Source organism: Lissotriton vulgaris, chromosome 12, assembly GCF_964263255.1.
Source record: "Lissotriton vulgaris chromosome 12, aLisVul1.2, whole genome shotgun sequence".
Taxonomy (NCBI): domain Eukaryota; kingdom Metazoa; phylum Chordata; class Amphibia; order Caudata; family Salamandridae; genus Lissotriton; species Lissotriton vulgaris.
Genome location: NC_141700.1, coordinates 530,911,631 through 530,927,387, shown reverse-complemented (window position 1 = coordinate 530,927,387; position 15,757 = coordinate 530,911,631). Strand labels below are relative to the sequence as shown.

The 15,757-nt window shown below is 41.8% G+C and overlaps 1 protein-coding gene across 1 annotated transcript in view; it reads left to right on the top strand.

The window, feature by feature from the left end:
• Window positions 1-15,757, top strand: part of NTRK1 (neurotrophic receptor tyrosine kinase 1) — a 342,566-nt gene that overhangs the window by 206,214 nt on the left and 120,595 nt on the right. Inside the window, exons 4-5 of the mRNA XM_086945321.1 lie at window positions 8,240-8,308; window positions 10,947-11,101. Coding sequence (XP_086801447.1) covers window positions 8,240-8,308; window positions 10,947-11,101 — 224 coding nt within the window. The remainder of the gene's footprint in view (window positions 1-8,239; window positions 8,309-10,946; window positions 11,102-15,757) is intronic.

The following is a 15,757-nucleotide window of genomic DNA, read 5'->3' as shown; positions in this document are numbered from 1 at the left end:
GTGAAAGTTAAAAATAGCACTATGTGTAAAAAAGGTGCAATAAAACGAACAAACTAATAAGTTGGGGATTTACCTCTATTATGAGGAACCTAGAAGTCTGTGGACAAAAAGTAAAGACAAACAGACAAACAAATAACATAAAATCAATGAGTATTGATTATGTAGCACTACTATTAATGCTTTTCCGTGGCGTGATACGTGCTGGCATACTTATCAAGGACCGTGGCCGAAATGCTTGGGAAGTAGAGAAATAGTTGTGCCGCAAGCCGGGGTGGTGGGCCTCAACTAGCGCTAGGAAATAAAATCCAGCGCGATCTGTTGTACGTGTGGTGAAACAACAGATTATCAAGTGGAGACTTAAAGTGTTAAGTCTGTCCGTGTGAGAAGCCAGAGAACGGCTACCCGTAAAACAAATCTTACCTCTGCAGCACTATCACCCTTCACTGCCTTTGATGTAACTGAAAAGAGACTTGTTGTGTTTCTTGCACAGGCTCATCATTTCAGAACAGAAGCATTTTCAATATATGCAATGAAGCCATAGCTGTTGCTTATTTATCTTATGCGACTAATAACCATTGACAAAGCCAATAGTTCTAAGATGTTGTAGGTGTAACGGTACTTGCTGTATCATATATCTGGATGCAATGACAGAAGCAGCAAAATACCAGTGGGGTGGCACACTATGCTAAGCAAAGATTTTTAGTGTGGGTGTTTTTAAGCCAAGCCTATAATTATATTGACCACGCCCCTTTGAGAGACTTCCCAGTTTTTTCATCCCACTTAAAGAACTGGATGCAACCATGATGCAAAGGATGACTACAACGATGCTTGGGCCAGAATCTATGGCTAGCACTATTATTAAAGGTGATAAATGCAGAGTGAACGTGACGTGACTCTATTATGCTGTGAGTGGCCATGGAGATAACAAGGATGGCAAAAATATACCTAGAATTTCAACATTATTCTAGGGAATCTATAGCCAGGAATGGCCACATTGAATGGTAATGAGAGAAGTGCCCAGAATATGCCATGGGTGGTCGAACAATGCTTAGATGACAGGTTGCCAGTGATGGTCACCATTATGCCATGGATGACAATCAGTGTGCAGGGGGTGGCTCCAATTGGTTCAGAAGTGACCAGTATGTGTCAATCCTTGACCATCATTTTTAGAGCTTTAATCAAACTGGCCCGGAATATCTCTCAGATTCCTATACATACTATGGTACTTAAAGACTGTTGTGATTCACTAATACTAAACTCCTAGAGATTCCTAACTTCAGATGGATTACTAGAGGTTGGAAACCATATTCTGTTTTAGAGGCCAACGCTTGCAATCAGCTCATTCTTTCTCTGAGAAAGGTTGAAAATGAGTAATTTTTTAGAAAGTATTTAAAGACCTGGCTGTTTTCCCTATCTATCTCTTGCATCTTTTAGTGTTTCAGTTTCTATTCTTTAATTACAGTTACTATTCCAAACCTATAATGCAACCACCATTTTGCTATTTTATAACAGTCATAATGCAAATAATATACAAAATTAACCAAGCATGTCCTGAAGAAGTCCTCAACATTCTCTCCAGCATGAAGCCAGCATCTCACATCTCCGACCGCCTCCCCGCCACGATTGTTGAAAACCTCAAGCATGTCATTTCTTCTATTTGGACCAAAATCATCAACTCCACCATATCGAGCGGTTCCATGCTGGCTCCCCTCAAACGTGGCTAAGTCACACCCCTCATCAAAAAAACACAGACGCCACCCAGAGTTACCTGTATAACTACAGACCTGTAACCAACCTCCCCCTCCTTGGTAAAGCAACTGAAAAATGTATGTTTGGTCAACTCAACACCCACATCAAAAAATACAGCCTACTTGGCACATTCCGGTTCAGATTCAGGAAAGGCTGCAGTACAGAGACTGCATTACTAAACATCATCGATGATCTACACAAATCTTTGGACGAGGGCCAGGCCAGCCTTATATCCCTCCTAGACCTCTCAGTTGCTTTTGGCACTAAATCACAACATCCTCCTACACACCCTCTCGCAGTGTGCAGGCTTAAACGGGACTGTCCTCCAATGGTTCACTTCCTTTCTAAACCAACGCTCACAGTTTATTAAGCTCAACAAGTCAACCTCAAACACAACTCCAGACTCACAAGGAGTCCCCCAAGGGTCAATCCTGTCTCCTACCTTATTCAGCCTCTATATGGAACCCCCTGCAATGATCCAGAAGCAAGCCAAAATAGCTTACCATTCATATGCCGACAACACCCAACTTTACATGAAACTCATGTCAGTCAAAGACATCCAGAACCTAAATAACACTCTCAACACAGTTCAAGCCTGCCTGACAAACAACCACCTCACACTCAACCCTAGCAAAACTGAACTCCTTCTCATTCATCCCAAAGGAAAAACCTTTCCCATGGACCCCTGTCTCGACAACCTCACAGCATTAAAATTCAAACAGATCATTTCCAGCTCTGTCAAATCCCTGGGAAATACTCTGGACTGCCACCTAAGAATGAAAAACTGTATCAATGCCTCTGCAAAAAGCACTATTTACACGCTGACAAACTTTGTAAAAGTTAAACCCTTCATCCCCATTGAAGACTTAAAGACAGCGGTGCAATCACTAGTCCTACCCAAGCTGGACTATGGAAACTCAGTGGTCACGAACGCCCTAAATCTTATCTCACCTCATTGAAAGCTCCCTCCACGCTGCGGCCAGACTTATATTGGGGGAAAAACTCTTTGACCACATCACTCCCACCCTTAAGCAACTCAACTGGCTACCAATAGAGGCAAGCGCCATTTTAAAAACTGCCTGCTAACTCACAAAGCGCTCTACCCTGAAAAATCAATCAACCTCACTAATAAACTATCAAAAGGCGGTCCAAAAAACATCTACGAAGCACAAACAGTCTACTCCTGATTCCACCAAAATTTAAGAGAGAGAAATCTCGCACCCACTCCTTCTCTGAGAACAATCCTAGAATCTGGAACTCCCTGGCCTAGGACCTGCAGTAAAACCAATCCCTCCCTCATTTCAAGAAGAAACTGAAGCTTTTACTCTCCAACAAATATTTAAATTCACCCCCTTGAGCACCCGACTAACTTGCGAGCACAGGCCTCGCACCCTCTAAGTAATTCGGTACAACACAATCCCAAAGAAAATTGTGCCTCCAATCTCCCTTGCCCACACGAGCCCTTACCTCTGCTACCTCTGAACTATATCGTCCGTCCCTAAGACTGATCATTCTTGCTCTGCTTTTGATGCAATGTACAGTAAAGCGCTATATATTATTATTTGTACCTATAATCAAAATGTATAATCCTTGTCTCATACGAAGCATCACTTTCTGTCACTATGTATATGTATCGTCTACAAACGTATCTCAGGTATTTGCTGCTTGAATGAATCCATGTGAAGCACTCTGATACCCTCGGGTCAAGTTCGCATTTTATAAAACTCTACTAGCAGCCCGTCCCGGCCTTGTCCGGGAGCTTTCAGGCTTCCCCCTACCCCCGCCTGTCCCGGCATTGCCCAGCCCCGTCCCCCGCCTGCCGCCTGCCGCCTGGCCCGACCCTCGCGTGGCCTGAGTCTGAGACTATGACCCTATGCCACCTTTGCAATTATGCAATATATGTCTACAATTATTCCATTGGTAAAACCCACTATGCCTAGCCACAATAGTGCCAAATTCTCTATTATTGTATTTGATTTCTGACACTATGCCAGGAGGATCATTATGCCAAGGATAGCCACACTTATGTTAAGTGGACACAATTACTCTGTATTGACAGCTATTACGTCTCATTATGGTCAGCATAATGCCAGCCCTGACCACAGTGATCCATTAGGGTCACATTTGGCCACATAAGCAATAATCCCTAATGAGGTAGGGGGTGTGTTATCCTCTAAAACATTTTTAAGACATAGAAGCCTCCTAACAGGCACTTTACACATAATAAACAGATATATATAGAAAATCTCACTCTAACAAACAGCAGATGAGCACCACAAATATGGGAAGACCAATGTTTAAGTATTGGACCTGAATTGATCGGAATTGATTGTTTTAAATTTATGAAGGGCACTAACAAGTTGTGGCCTCCTTGGCACTTAAATGATACATGATGCCTGACTTAGAAGAAGTGCCACAAAGGTATAGAGAGAAAGTAACAAAACAGCTACGCCTTGGTGGCTTGCCTAAAGGTAGTGAGGTGTTTAATCAGTTTAAAAGTCTAGGAGCCCACTCACCAGATGAGCAGCGAGAACCTGGAAGTAACAGCCACCATGAAAAGCCTAATTGATCTAAGGATTACATAGGCTTTCTGAGAGGGTCGCTCTGTGGTAACATATCTCTCTCTATGATCGGGGAGACATAGAGTATTGTTTGTGTCGGTAGAACGCTTTGTAAACGAGGGAGAGACATTCAAATTACATCTTTTGTTTTATTGCTAATTAATTCATCTGTCTTCTCAATAGATAAACATGCTCAAATTGTATCAGGTGGCAACATTTGACAGGCGCATTATGCACTTTTTGAAGCTTCAACAGGCTGCTAAACCAAGATATAATCTGTTGTAACATATTATGCTAAAAATATTGCACGCTGAGGAAGGGGATGCATGTATCTCTGTAGGTAAATTTGTTAGGCCACGTCTTTGGAGCATAGCATAATGCTCCTTATTGCAATGACCTGATGTTTCAGAAAAAGATAGTCATTGATAAAAAAAAAAGTGGAATGATTTTACTTTTTGTAATGAAACAGGGGCTATATCTGCTTTTGCTGGCCAAAGGGAACCGTCCCTTTGATTCCGGCCAGCCAGAGTTCCTTATTATTCACTTTAACTGAACAAAATTGTGGGCAGTTGAATATAGCAGTGGATGTCTGTTTTTTTAAGAATACAAATCGTGTTGTCAGCTTAATAAAGGTAATACAACGAAAAGATGTAATGAGTTTTTTGATACATTGTGCGCATATATATTGAGAAGGAGGAGAGAGGGAGGAATCCTGAGAAACCTCTGGAATGACTCATCTGAACTAACTGAGAATAGGCTAACTGCTTGTGTTCTGTCTTCTAGAGAGGATTTGAACCTTTGCAGCCCTAGGCCATTGATTCACACCTCGGCCATTCCTGTCAATCAGAAAGGAATGGTCAACCATATCGAAGTCTGCAGAGAGGTCCAGAAGGATCGAAGCAGATAAATCTCATACTTTGATGATGGTCGTAACTTTTTTTGATAGGAGCAATGCCATTTTCTTCTCTCTTCGTCAACGAAAGTCAAAAGGCCAGTCTTCTAAAATCTGTGCTTACTTCAGGAAAGCTTAGACTCCACCTTTTCCAATGTTTTCCCAGATATGACAAGAGGGTAACTGAGTGTTAAGTGGCCACCAGGTCTACATTTTTTTTTGCCAGTAGAGAAACTCACTACCAGGCTGATGGCACCTCCTGCAAAGAGAAGCTGAAAAGCAACTTTGTGAAGTGGTTTATAGCTCCCATTGCCTGCCACCATGTGATGTTGGCTCCTCAATGGGTGATCGTGTGAAGGGAGACAAAGTCGTGTGACACATTGGGGCACCATTTGATTTGACAGTCCTTGGGCACTGTCTCAGTTGAAATAAATAGCAGAATTTATTTTTGAACAGTGGAGGCAATAAAGGATAAGTGTGTTCCAAATATATGCTGCCCGGAATTGAGGGGAGATCCAAAATTGATAATATGTAATAAACGTCCAAATAATTGAACATGTGGGAATAGTAAATTATGCCCATCTTCAGTCCTGTACCACAAGAAAATGCGTCTCGGCTGATGGAGCAATTCAGCATTGGCAAAATCAGTAAATATGCCGATGTTTTTAGAGTGGACAACATAAAATAGACCAGATAACCATGTTAAACAATGATGTATATGTAACAATCATGGTACACAGGGTCCTGCAAAATGAACATTTACGGAGTACATACATTTAATTGTAGTGCACCACAATCCACATAAAAAATTGCAACATATTTTAACCTTACTTTAAAATCTAAGAGGGCCTTCATCCGGATAATAATCAATGGTGTTAAACTGAGAGATAACAATATAATACATTATTTACAAGGCTACATGCCAAATAAACAAACCACTGTAAACAATATTTAATAAAACACACACATTCATTGTGGAACCACAGCCCAAATTTCTTGTTAAAACGGCTTCATCAAATTTACCAAATGAACTCATAAAACCAGCCAGGCTAATTCTATTAATACATATAGCACCATTATTAACCAATGTCTATCATTCAAAACTATTAGTGCTAAAATTGTACATGCTAAAATAGACTCAACAGAGTGAGATGCTGGCTCATAAATGTATTGTGACATCGCTTGCAATAGTAGGAAGAGTGAACAATTTACTTCCTAAGAGTGAGACTCCTACTAACAGAACAAGAGGAAAATGCTATGTTCTTTTTGCCAATACATTTTTAGAGTGGAACCTTCAAACTCTAGAGGATTGTTATATTAAACAGTTCTGAATCTGTGGCATTAGCGTCATTTTCTATGATACAATGTTGATCAAATATCTCAGTGCCTGTCCTGACATGGCATGTGTAGTGGCAGAATGTTCAAAATTATGACTTCAACTCAGAAGACATGCCTCAGACACGAAGAGGACCATGTCTCTCACTGTGCAGAATCTGATAGGCCTGGGTAAAGCCTTTATTATGTAAGTGAAATCTCATCATTGTGACCTACTTCATATTACTCAAATATCACACTTATTTTTCCAATTCACTGTCGTACAGTTTTGCTGTAACTTTGCCAGCAGGAGACAGGTTGCAGCAGGAAATGTCTAGTGGGATCTGTGAAACAGATGTTGAAATACATTATCTGCTCGAACCTTTCCTGTCCGTATGCTTGAGGGTTCAGTTTTCATGTGAAAGGAGAGTACATTTCATGTAATAAGCACAATTTTGTAAAAGTTTTCAGAAAATGACAAATCTTTGTCAGAAAAAAAATCACATCTTTGCTCACCCTTAGTGTCTCATAAATGTTGTATCCTGCCCGGACAACAATAGTACATTGATCCAATTTCTAGAAATGAATAGGCGTTGCTGTGGGATCTGGTTCTTCTATGTCCTTCTTGGCCTGCTGTTGCCCAGCCTGGAATGTCACTCTTTATGGAATGTTGGACATCTGATCTTAAAAGTGTATGTGTGTGAATCAGACGATCAGTCGGAGGAGGATGCGGAGCAATAAACTGCTCACTTTTGTGGACTTACCATCATTTGTCCTTTACTACCACTAACAGAGCTACCTACATGAACACAGGAGTCCAGCATCTTTGTACATTTTTACAATTACCCTAAGAATTAATGTGAAAATGTGTAGTTCTTCAAGACCGTTCTGAATGGGTTGTATGACGTTACAACGCATACTTTTACAACGCCTACCTTTACAACGCAATTTTTACACCGCAACATCCATTACAACGCATACCATTACAACGCATGCCATTACAACAAATTCTTTGAAACTACCTTTACAACGCATTCCACTACAACGCATACTACATTTACAACGCATACCATTACAACGCATAACATTACATTGCATGTGAGGTAAGTATTGGATAGTGTATGGGTAAAAATTACTATTCTAACTCCAGGGGGTGCAACAGTAGGGTAAGTGTTGGATAGTGTAGAGGTTAAAATTACTATTCTAACTCCAGGAGGTAAGTGTTGGATAGTGTAAGGGTACTATGTGTTGTAATGCTATGCGTTGTAATGGTATGCATTGTAATGACTGCGTTGTAATGACATGCGTTGTAGTGGTGTGCGTTGTAGTGTCATGCGTTGTAATGGTTGCGTTGTAAATGCATGCGTTGTAATGGATGTTGCATTGTAAAAGTTTCGTTGTAATGGTAGTGCGGTGTAAAAGTTGCGTTGTAAAGGTTGTTTCCCTTTTGAATGATGTTTGAGACACCAAAGTAATGGAATTGCAATAATGGAAATAGGTGCAATCTCTTAGAGAACCATGGAGCCAGCTAAAATAATATCCCAATATTGTGAAAAAATGTGTAGCAGTTTTCAGAACCTTTTTCCTCATCACATTAACAGCTTCCAAATAAAAATGTATTAGTCACTAATATTTCATAATCAGTGCTCCCCACTGTGGCAAAGGTAATTGCGTCTTTGTTGTTTTGAAACATCTTCTAATGGACCATTTCGTTCTTTTGCAGAAACCTGTCCTCGAATTCCTTGGTAACTCTCTCATGGAGAACGTTTGACAATCTGCCTCTTCAAGAGCTGTAAGTTGAAGATTCCCTACATTTTTTGATTAAAGAATTGAGTACATAAGCATTAAGACTAACTTCTAGATCCTATAGTTCACAATCAAGGGCATGCAAATGTTGCTCTGCTTGTCAGGCAGTAGGGAACCCACTGAATCCAGCACATTCTAATCCCAAACTGTGGATCTTTTACTAAATATCATACTCCGTTACAGAATTTTCAACTTTACATTCATGATGCTCTGATCCTGCTATTGATATCCCACACTAAGGGCCTTGTTACGAGTTTGGTCGTCGTCCTGTAGGACCGCCACCGCTGCGCCCACAGGAGGACGGCCAGTCCCGTGGTGCACCCTCCCACCGGATTCTGACTAGATCCAGGGCAGGTGGATGGTGCTACGGCGGTCTCACACAGCAGCTGTGTTAGGGTCATAGGAAAGCCTTAACAACAGACCGCTGCAGTGACAGTGCCTGCAGCACATTCCTTTATGGTGAGGCAGGCACCATGTCACGCATGCCACACAGTGCAGGTCCTGGGATATGATTTCAGGAGGGCACAAAATGTGCCCCCCGCATGCACCTCAATCCCAGAAGCTGCAGGGGTCCTTGTTAGGGCCCCCTTAGTTGCATCTCTACCACCCTTTTCATTGCGGGCTCCCTGCCATGAAATGGGCAATGGAAATGCAAGTGAGAATATGCTCTCCGATGCCGCAGCATCACTATCAGCATATTCCTACCCCCTTTCTCTGTGCCACCGCCGCAGGATCCTGGATCCTGGCCAAGGCAAGAGTCCCGGGGGTCCGACCGCCACACTCTAAATACGGCGGGTGGAATGTCAGTGGTGGCGGTAGTCGGACCGCCACCGGGAGTACAACGGTCCTAGGACCACCGTACTCGGAATAAGCCCTAAGTGTGTGAAAGAATATGGGACCAGATGTAATAATATACTGGTCACAAACAATTGGTTGCAAATTATACCTCAACTTTTTATGACCAATATCTAATTTTGAAAACTGACCAATGAATTGTTCACAAAATAAGAAATCATAGTGGGTCGCAGAATGGCCTGTCTAATTAATATTAGTGAGGCAAGCAACAATTTATGCTACCTTAGACCACTGTGATGATGGCCGGGTTGGTGCACTGCAAGGGACGGCAAAATTGAACTCTTGTTTAAATGTCAGAGTTGGCAGCGATCCCATGTTTAGTATATTAGAAAAATCTTTTAACAAGCACAAACCTCCTGCTATACTGAATTGGAGGTTTGTAAGGCTAGCACATCTGGCCCGTACTTCCTATAGTATTCCCAACAGCTGACATATGATGACTGCCGTGATCATTGTCTATAAAACAAAGTCCAGGTCATTTTTTTAGACTCAGAAACATATATCGATGCTTATGTAAAATTAGAGGTGTGTGGATCTCACCATTTTTTTAAACAAAATAATCTTTAGCATTTTTCCGACTCTTGCTAGGGTTCCAAGTTGTTTTTACAAATATTTATTTTCAGGAGGAAAAAGCTCTAAGACGAATTTTCAGAAGTGTATATCACTCTTTTGGCTACAAAAACTTTCCTCAGAGCTTTATTTGCATAAAATATCTTGTATTGGCCAGAAACTTTCCATCTTCACAAACGTGGGAATTCTCTGGCAAAATGTAAACTTTGAACAGCCCTGGAATGCTCTGCAATACATTTACTGGGTAATTCTTACTGACGTGTGAGGTGAAAGGAATTCTGGACCTTTAGAATGGATTATGGGCTGAGGCCTACATTCGAGACGTCTGCAAAGCACATTCATCTTTTCCCATTTTAAATTGTTATGCTGAACCACATCTCCCAATTTTCTATATCAGTGTGCTGCCTTCTGGTGACAAGTATAAGCAATAGAGAGTAACCCTTAAACCAAAAGGGAACTGGGTAAGTCACAATATTAAAACAAAAGTGTTCCCGCAGTGATTTCTTGTTTGTCTGTTCTCACAGTATGTTATTCAACCTAATCATTTACACTTCACGAACCAATCTCTTCTAGTTGGATCTCATCCTCACCATACTACAACCTTTAATCACCACACAGATATAAGTAGAACCACAAAAAGGTGCTTAATTCAATACAAATATTCAGCCTCACAAATCAAAATGTACATTCCATTTCGATTTATTAAAACAATTAAAACATTTTACTTTTCAGTTTATCAGTTAAAACAATTTTATAACAACTCATCAACTGCCTGCAATTGGTTAACACATATACTGGGATGTTATACTTTACAATACATGGTGCCAATATTCAACATGACATTAAAAACATGTGCACAAACAATAATCGTAAAACCACAAAGGTTTAATGTCAACAGTAGGCAGATATATTTAGCAGTCCCTTGTGAATGCACTGTTTTCCAAGGATATGGCACAGAAGTGGGTGTCACATTATCCCCAGTAATTTAGCCCTGTACCCCTTCACTACATCCTTCTTCAGCAGTACTCAGGTATCTCAGAGGTTCCTCCCTGCATCAGGGACCAAAAGGTTGATCTCATTAGGGGTAAACGCTAGCCATTTAACAGAATCTGCATGTCTCAATACCAATAGTAAACAAAAAGTCATCAATCAAATACAAATATCACTGTGCAACTACTCATGCTTACCTCTACTTTAAGGATTCTCACTGGGAACCAGTTCCATTGTTCCTGCGAGGTGCGCTGGCTACAGCTCTGGCAGGAGAGTGAGCGGGCAGATCTCGGGAACCAAACCCTGACCTGCTGGGTGGGCCAAGAGGAGATTCTGCTGGAGGCTATGAGGATCCCTAACTGTGGTATGTGCACATCTGACTTTATGAACATATACATATGCTGCTGAAGGACCTGTGCATTTGAAGCTAGTATGAAACAGTTTGCAATATTGGATATCAGCTTTTCGTTTCACGATATCATTTTGAACTGAGGAGCATTGCCAATGTAATATTAAAACTGAAAGCAATCATTGAACAGTCAAAGCGGTAAACATCCTTTACAATGACTTTGTTACAATGCAGTCCACTACCCTGCATTTTTTACTCCTCAAAAACTTTTATAACTCAGGGCTTTACACCACAAATTATTACAAGGCATTCCCCATTACAATGGCCTAGGGGAGTTAGAATAGTAAATTGTGTTGTAATGGACAATGCGTTGTAATGGAATGCGTTGTAAAGCCCTGCATTGTAAAAGATTTTGCGAGGAGTAAAAAATGTGTGGTAGTGACACTCGTTGCAAACACGTGCAAAGTAAAGAGACATATTCGTCAAAGCACCACCCATATATTTATCTCTTAATTTTTCCATCCAACCATGCAGTCATGCAATCCACCCACTCAGGCACCCAAAAACCCATACATCCATAAATCCAACCATGCATCCATCCAGCCATCATATACACGTCCATCCATCCATCCATCCATCATCCATCCATTCATCCATTGAAACAATCTTCTTCTTCTTTCCTCACTTTATGTACTTTAAAGACAGCATTAACTCAAGCCACATGTTCCAACTTTGTGTCTCATCTTCCAGACAAAATATAAACACCAAATATTCCCAAGACAACCAAGAACTCTATACTCTCTCCTAAACATCCTACCCATTGTCTAAGATACAATATCTCACCAAGAATCCTTACATCCGACATCACTGCTGCTAAATTCTGATCCATTCTATGCACCACTTCTCTTCAATGCACCACAAAGCCACATTTCTATCACAGACATCATATATCCTCAACCTAACCACGCCTCCATGATTTAATTTCTGACATCTGTCTCTTGCTCATCCATCAATTTATCCCATTATCTATTCCCAAGGGACCATACTCAAACATGCTTTAATCGCACAACCCTGTCATCCCAAACCAAAATATTCACTCATCAAACCATGGGAGAAAGGATATGGTGTAACAGCCATAGCAGCCTTCTTTGGAGCTGGGGAAAAAACGTAATCTTCCCATGATCATTGGAAATTAATATGTCATTGTGTAATGTAACAGTACTCATGTAAAGCTCTCCAATACTTCGAGTCAAATTTAAACTTTGTAAAACTGTAAAGAATTAAATAAATCTGTACATAACCAACCCACCCATCCACTACGTCATGTATCTCTATCACACCTTGGATAGTAAAGCCAACTTGCGATCTCACACTGTACACCCTAACCCAGACATCCATCTTTCATGCTATATACCCTAAAGGTATATCCTCACCGCCAAAACACCATTCATTCTCATGCACCATATATACCCAAAACACCTTTATATCCACAAGACTATTTATCCTTGCGCCACACAATAATCTGTATATTACATACTTATGCCCATTAGTCCTCCTGGCTGCTAGGCCATCAACCAGGACTCTCCAGTCACCTCTGTCCTGGGCTTTTCTTTCAATTTAACTCCAGGTGAAACCCATCTCCTTGCAATCAGCCTTAAGGCCTTGGCACCAGGGTTTTCTGGACCTTCCTCTTTTCCTTTTCCCTTGTGGGAGCAAAGTCAGGAGTTTCCTGGTGGTGTTGGATGCGAGCGTACTGAGTGACTCATCCAGCCATAGTGTGTTTTCATGATTTCTTCAAGCGTGGGAATTTGGAAAGTCTGCTGCCGTAGGTCGTTTTTGCTTATGGTGTTTGACCAGTGGATGTGGAGGATTTTCCTCAGGCAGATGTTGAAGGTCTGATGGCGGTCACTGTTGCCCTCCAAGTTTCTGCTCCATACAGAAGGACCGATTTTACTTTGGTGTTAAAAAACCTGATCTTGGTTTGCAGCATTCATTCTTTGGAGATCTTCTTTAGCCGATTGAGGGAAGCCCTTGTTTTGCCGATTCTTACCTTGACCTCAGTGTCTGTGCCACCCAGTTTGTCTATGACACTGCCCAGGTAGGTGAAAGCCTCAACCTCTTCCAGTGCATTGCCTGCAAGAGCAACTGCAGTTGTGCTGGCAGTGTTATCTTCAGGATCTTGGTTTTTCCCCTGTGAATATGGAGGCCAACTTATGCTGACGTGGATGCCACCTTGTTGGTCTTCTCTTGCTTCTGCAGATGGGCATGGGAGAATAAGACCAGGTCACCTGCAGAGTCCAGGTCAGTGAGCTGAATCCAAGGTGTTCAATGGATCCCATTTATTCTCCTTGCTGTGGATATTTTCATGATACAATCTAAGGCCAGCAGGAAGAGAAAAGGCGAGAGCATACGACCCTTAAGGACTCCGGTCCTCACTTAGAAAACTTCCGTGGATAGACCCAATGGACTATCATGTCATTTACTCATAAGAGTTCCTGATTTTTCTTACAAGTTTATCTGCCACACCATAGTGGTGGAGGAGTTTCCAAAGGGTCTCTCTGTCAATGCTGTCTAATGCCTTTTTATAGTCAAGTAAGTTGACATAGAAGGGGGAGTTCCATTCCATGGACTGCACAGTGATGATGCGCAGTGTTGCAATCTGGTCTGTACAGGATCTGTCTTGATGGAAGCCAGCTTTCTGATCTTGCAACTGAGCGTCAACTCGTTCATTCCTTCTGCTGAGGATGACTCTGTTGAACACTTTGCCTGGGGTTGATGGAAGAGTTATCACTCTGTAGTTTGCACAGTTACTCAGATCACCTTTCTGGAGATCTTAAAGAGATATACCTCCTTCCAGTCTGACACCACCTTTTCCTTTTCCCAAATCCTTCCAAACAAGGGGTATAGCATGTCTACTGATGTTTCAATGCCTGCCATCAGTAGATCTTCGGGAATGTTGTTGGGTCCTGCTGCATTCCCATTTCTCAGATGTTGGATGACTTGCTGTATTTCTTCCTTGGTTGGTCTGTTGCAGTGGATTGGTAAGTCCTTTTCAACTGGCTGAATATCTGGTGGAGACAGTGGCATGGGCTAGTTGAACAGTTCTTCAAAGTGCTCCTGCCATCTTTGTTGCTGGCCTATGTTACCCATGATTGTCTTCCGAGCTTTGTCTTTAATAGGTCTTTCTGGCTAGCTGTATCTGCCAGAGAGTTTAATTGTTCTGTTGTAGAGTTCTTTCAAGTTTACATGGCTTCCTGGGATTCTGTAGCAAGACCATCAATGAATCTTTTCTTGTCTGCTCTTAAGCTTTTTTTTGCTTCCTTGTGGATTTTGGTGTATTCGCCTTGAGGTTTTTGCTTTTTTGGGGCTTGTTCAGCTGGTGTTGACTACAGCTTCCTTTTCCTGTCTCTCTTGGATTTTGCAGAGGGTCTCGGTGGAGATCCATTCTTTATGCTGGTGTCCTTGGCACCCAGTAAGCCCCTGGCAGGCTGATTTCACTGTTTCTTCGATCTTTTCCCACTGACTTTCTACTGGGTCTCTGTTCTCCTATAGTTCTTGAAGGACTTGAATCCTGTTACTGAGGGTAACTGAGAATTCACTCAATTTCTGTGCATCTTTGAGGAGGTTTGTGTTATATCAATGATGTTGGATAGCTGGCTCTAGCCATGCTTTCTTCAGTTGTAACTTTAACCGGGCCACAACAAGATGATGGTCCGATATCATGTCCACTCCTCTCATCGCTCTCACATCCTGCAGGGACCCCCAGAACTTCTTGCAGACATCGTCTATAGGATTATCTGTTGCATGGTCTGGTGATACCCATATTGCCTTGTGTATTCTTTTGTGTGGGAATACACTACTGACTATTACCAAACTGTGCACAGAAATCTGTGAACCTTTCACCATTCTCGCTCATGTCGTCAATGCTATGGTTGCCCATGACTTCTTCGTACCAAGTATTGTCACTTCCAGTCTTGGCATTGAGGTCCCCATCAGTTTGGTGATGTCTCTCCTAAAGCATTTCTCTAGAATGGACTGGAGTCTGTTGTAAAATTGTTCTTTTTCATCTACTTTATTGTCATTTGTAGGTGAATATTACTGGATAATATTCATGTTGATCCTCTTTTTTTTGTGCAGAAGGTCGCTGTGATGATTCTGGGACCATGGGCTGCCCATCCAATTAGAGCTCTGTGGTCTGCTAATGATAGCATCAGTGCTACTCCCTGCCTATATGGGGCATTTTTTTCTCATGTCCAGAAAACAGCAGCATTCCTGCTAGAGACAGGCTTTTTTGTCCGTACTGTGTCCATCTGGTCTCGTTGATGTTAAGCAGGGCAAGGTTTTATTTTTCGTCTCCACAGCCATTTGGGCTGTCTTGCCTGTCTCGTACATGGTCCTCACATTCTATATTAAGATGGTGATGGTCTTGGTCGAAAGCAAGTGGATCAGCTTTGTGGTTTCCAGGGATCTCTGGTGGCATGTCCCCACAACGCATTGTAGCTCTTCGTGAAGGAGATTCCTCCCTCCACAAGGCGGAATGTATTTTGGTTGATGTTTCTGTAGCTAGGATTTTTTACATGGTGGGGTAGCCAGCCCCATGCATAACCCTCCTCTTTTTGCAGTTGGGCTTGGGACCAGCCATGGCAAAGTTAATAATCTATATACTATCTA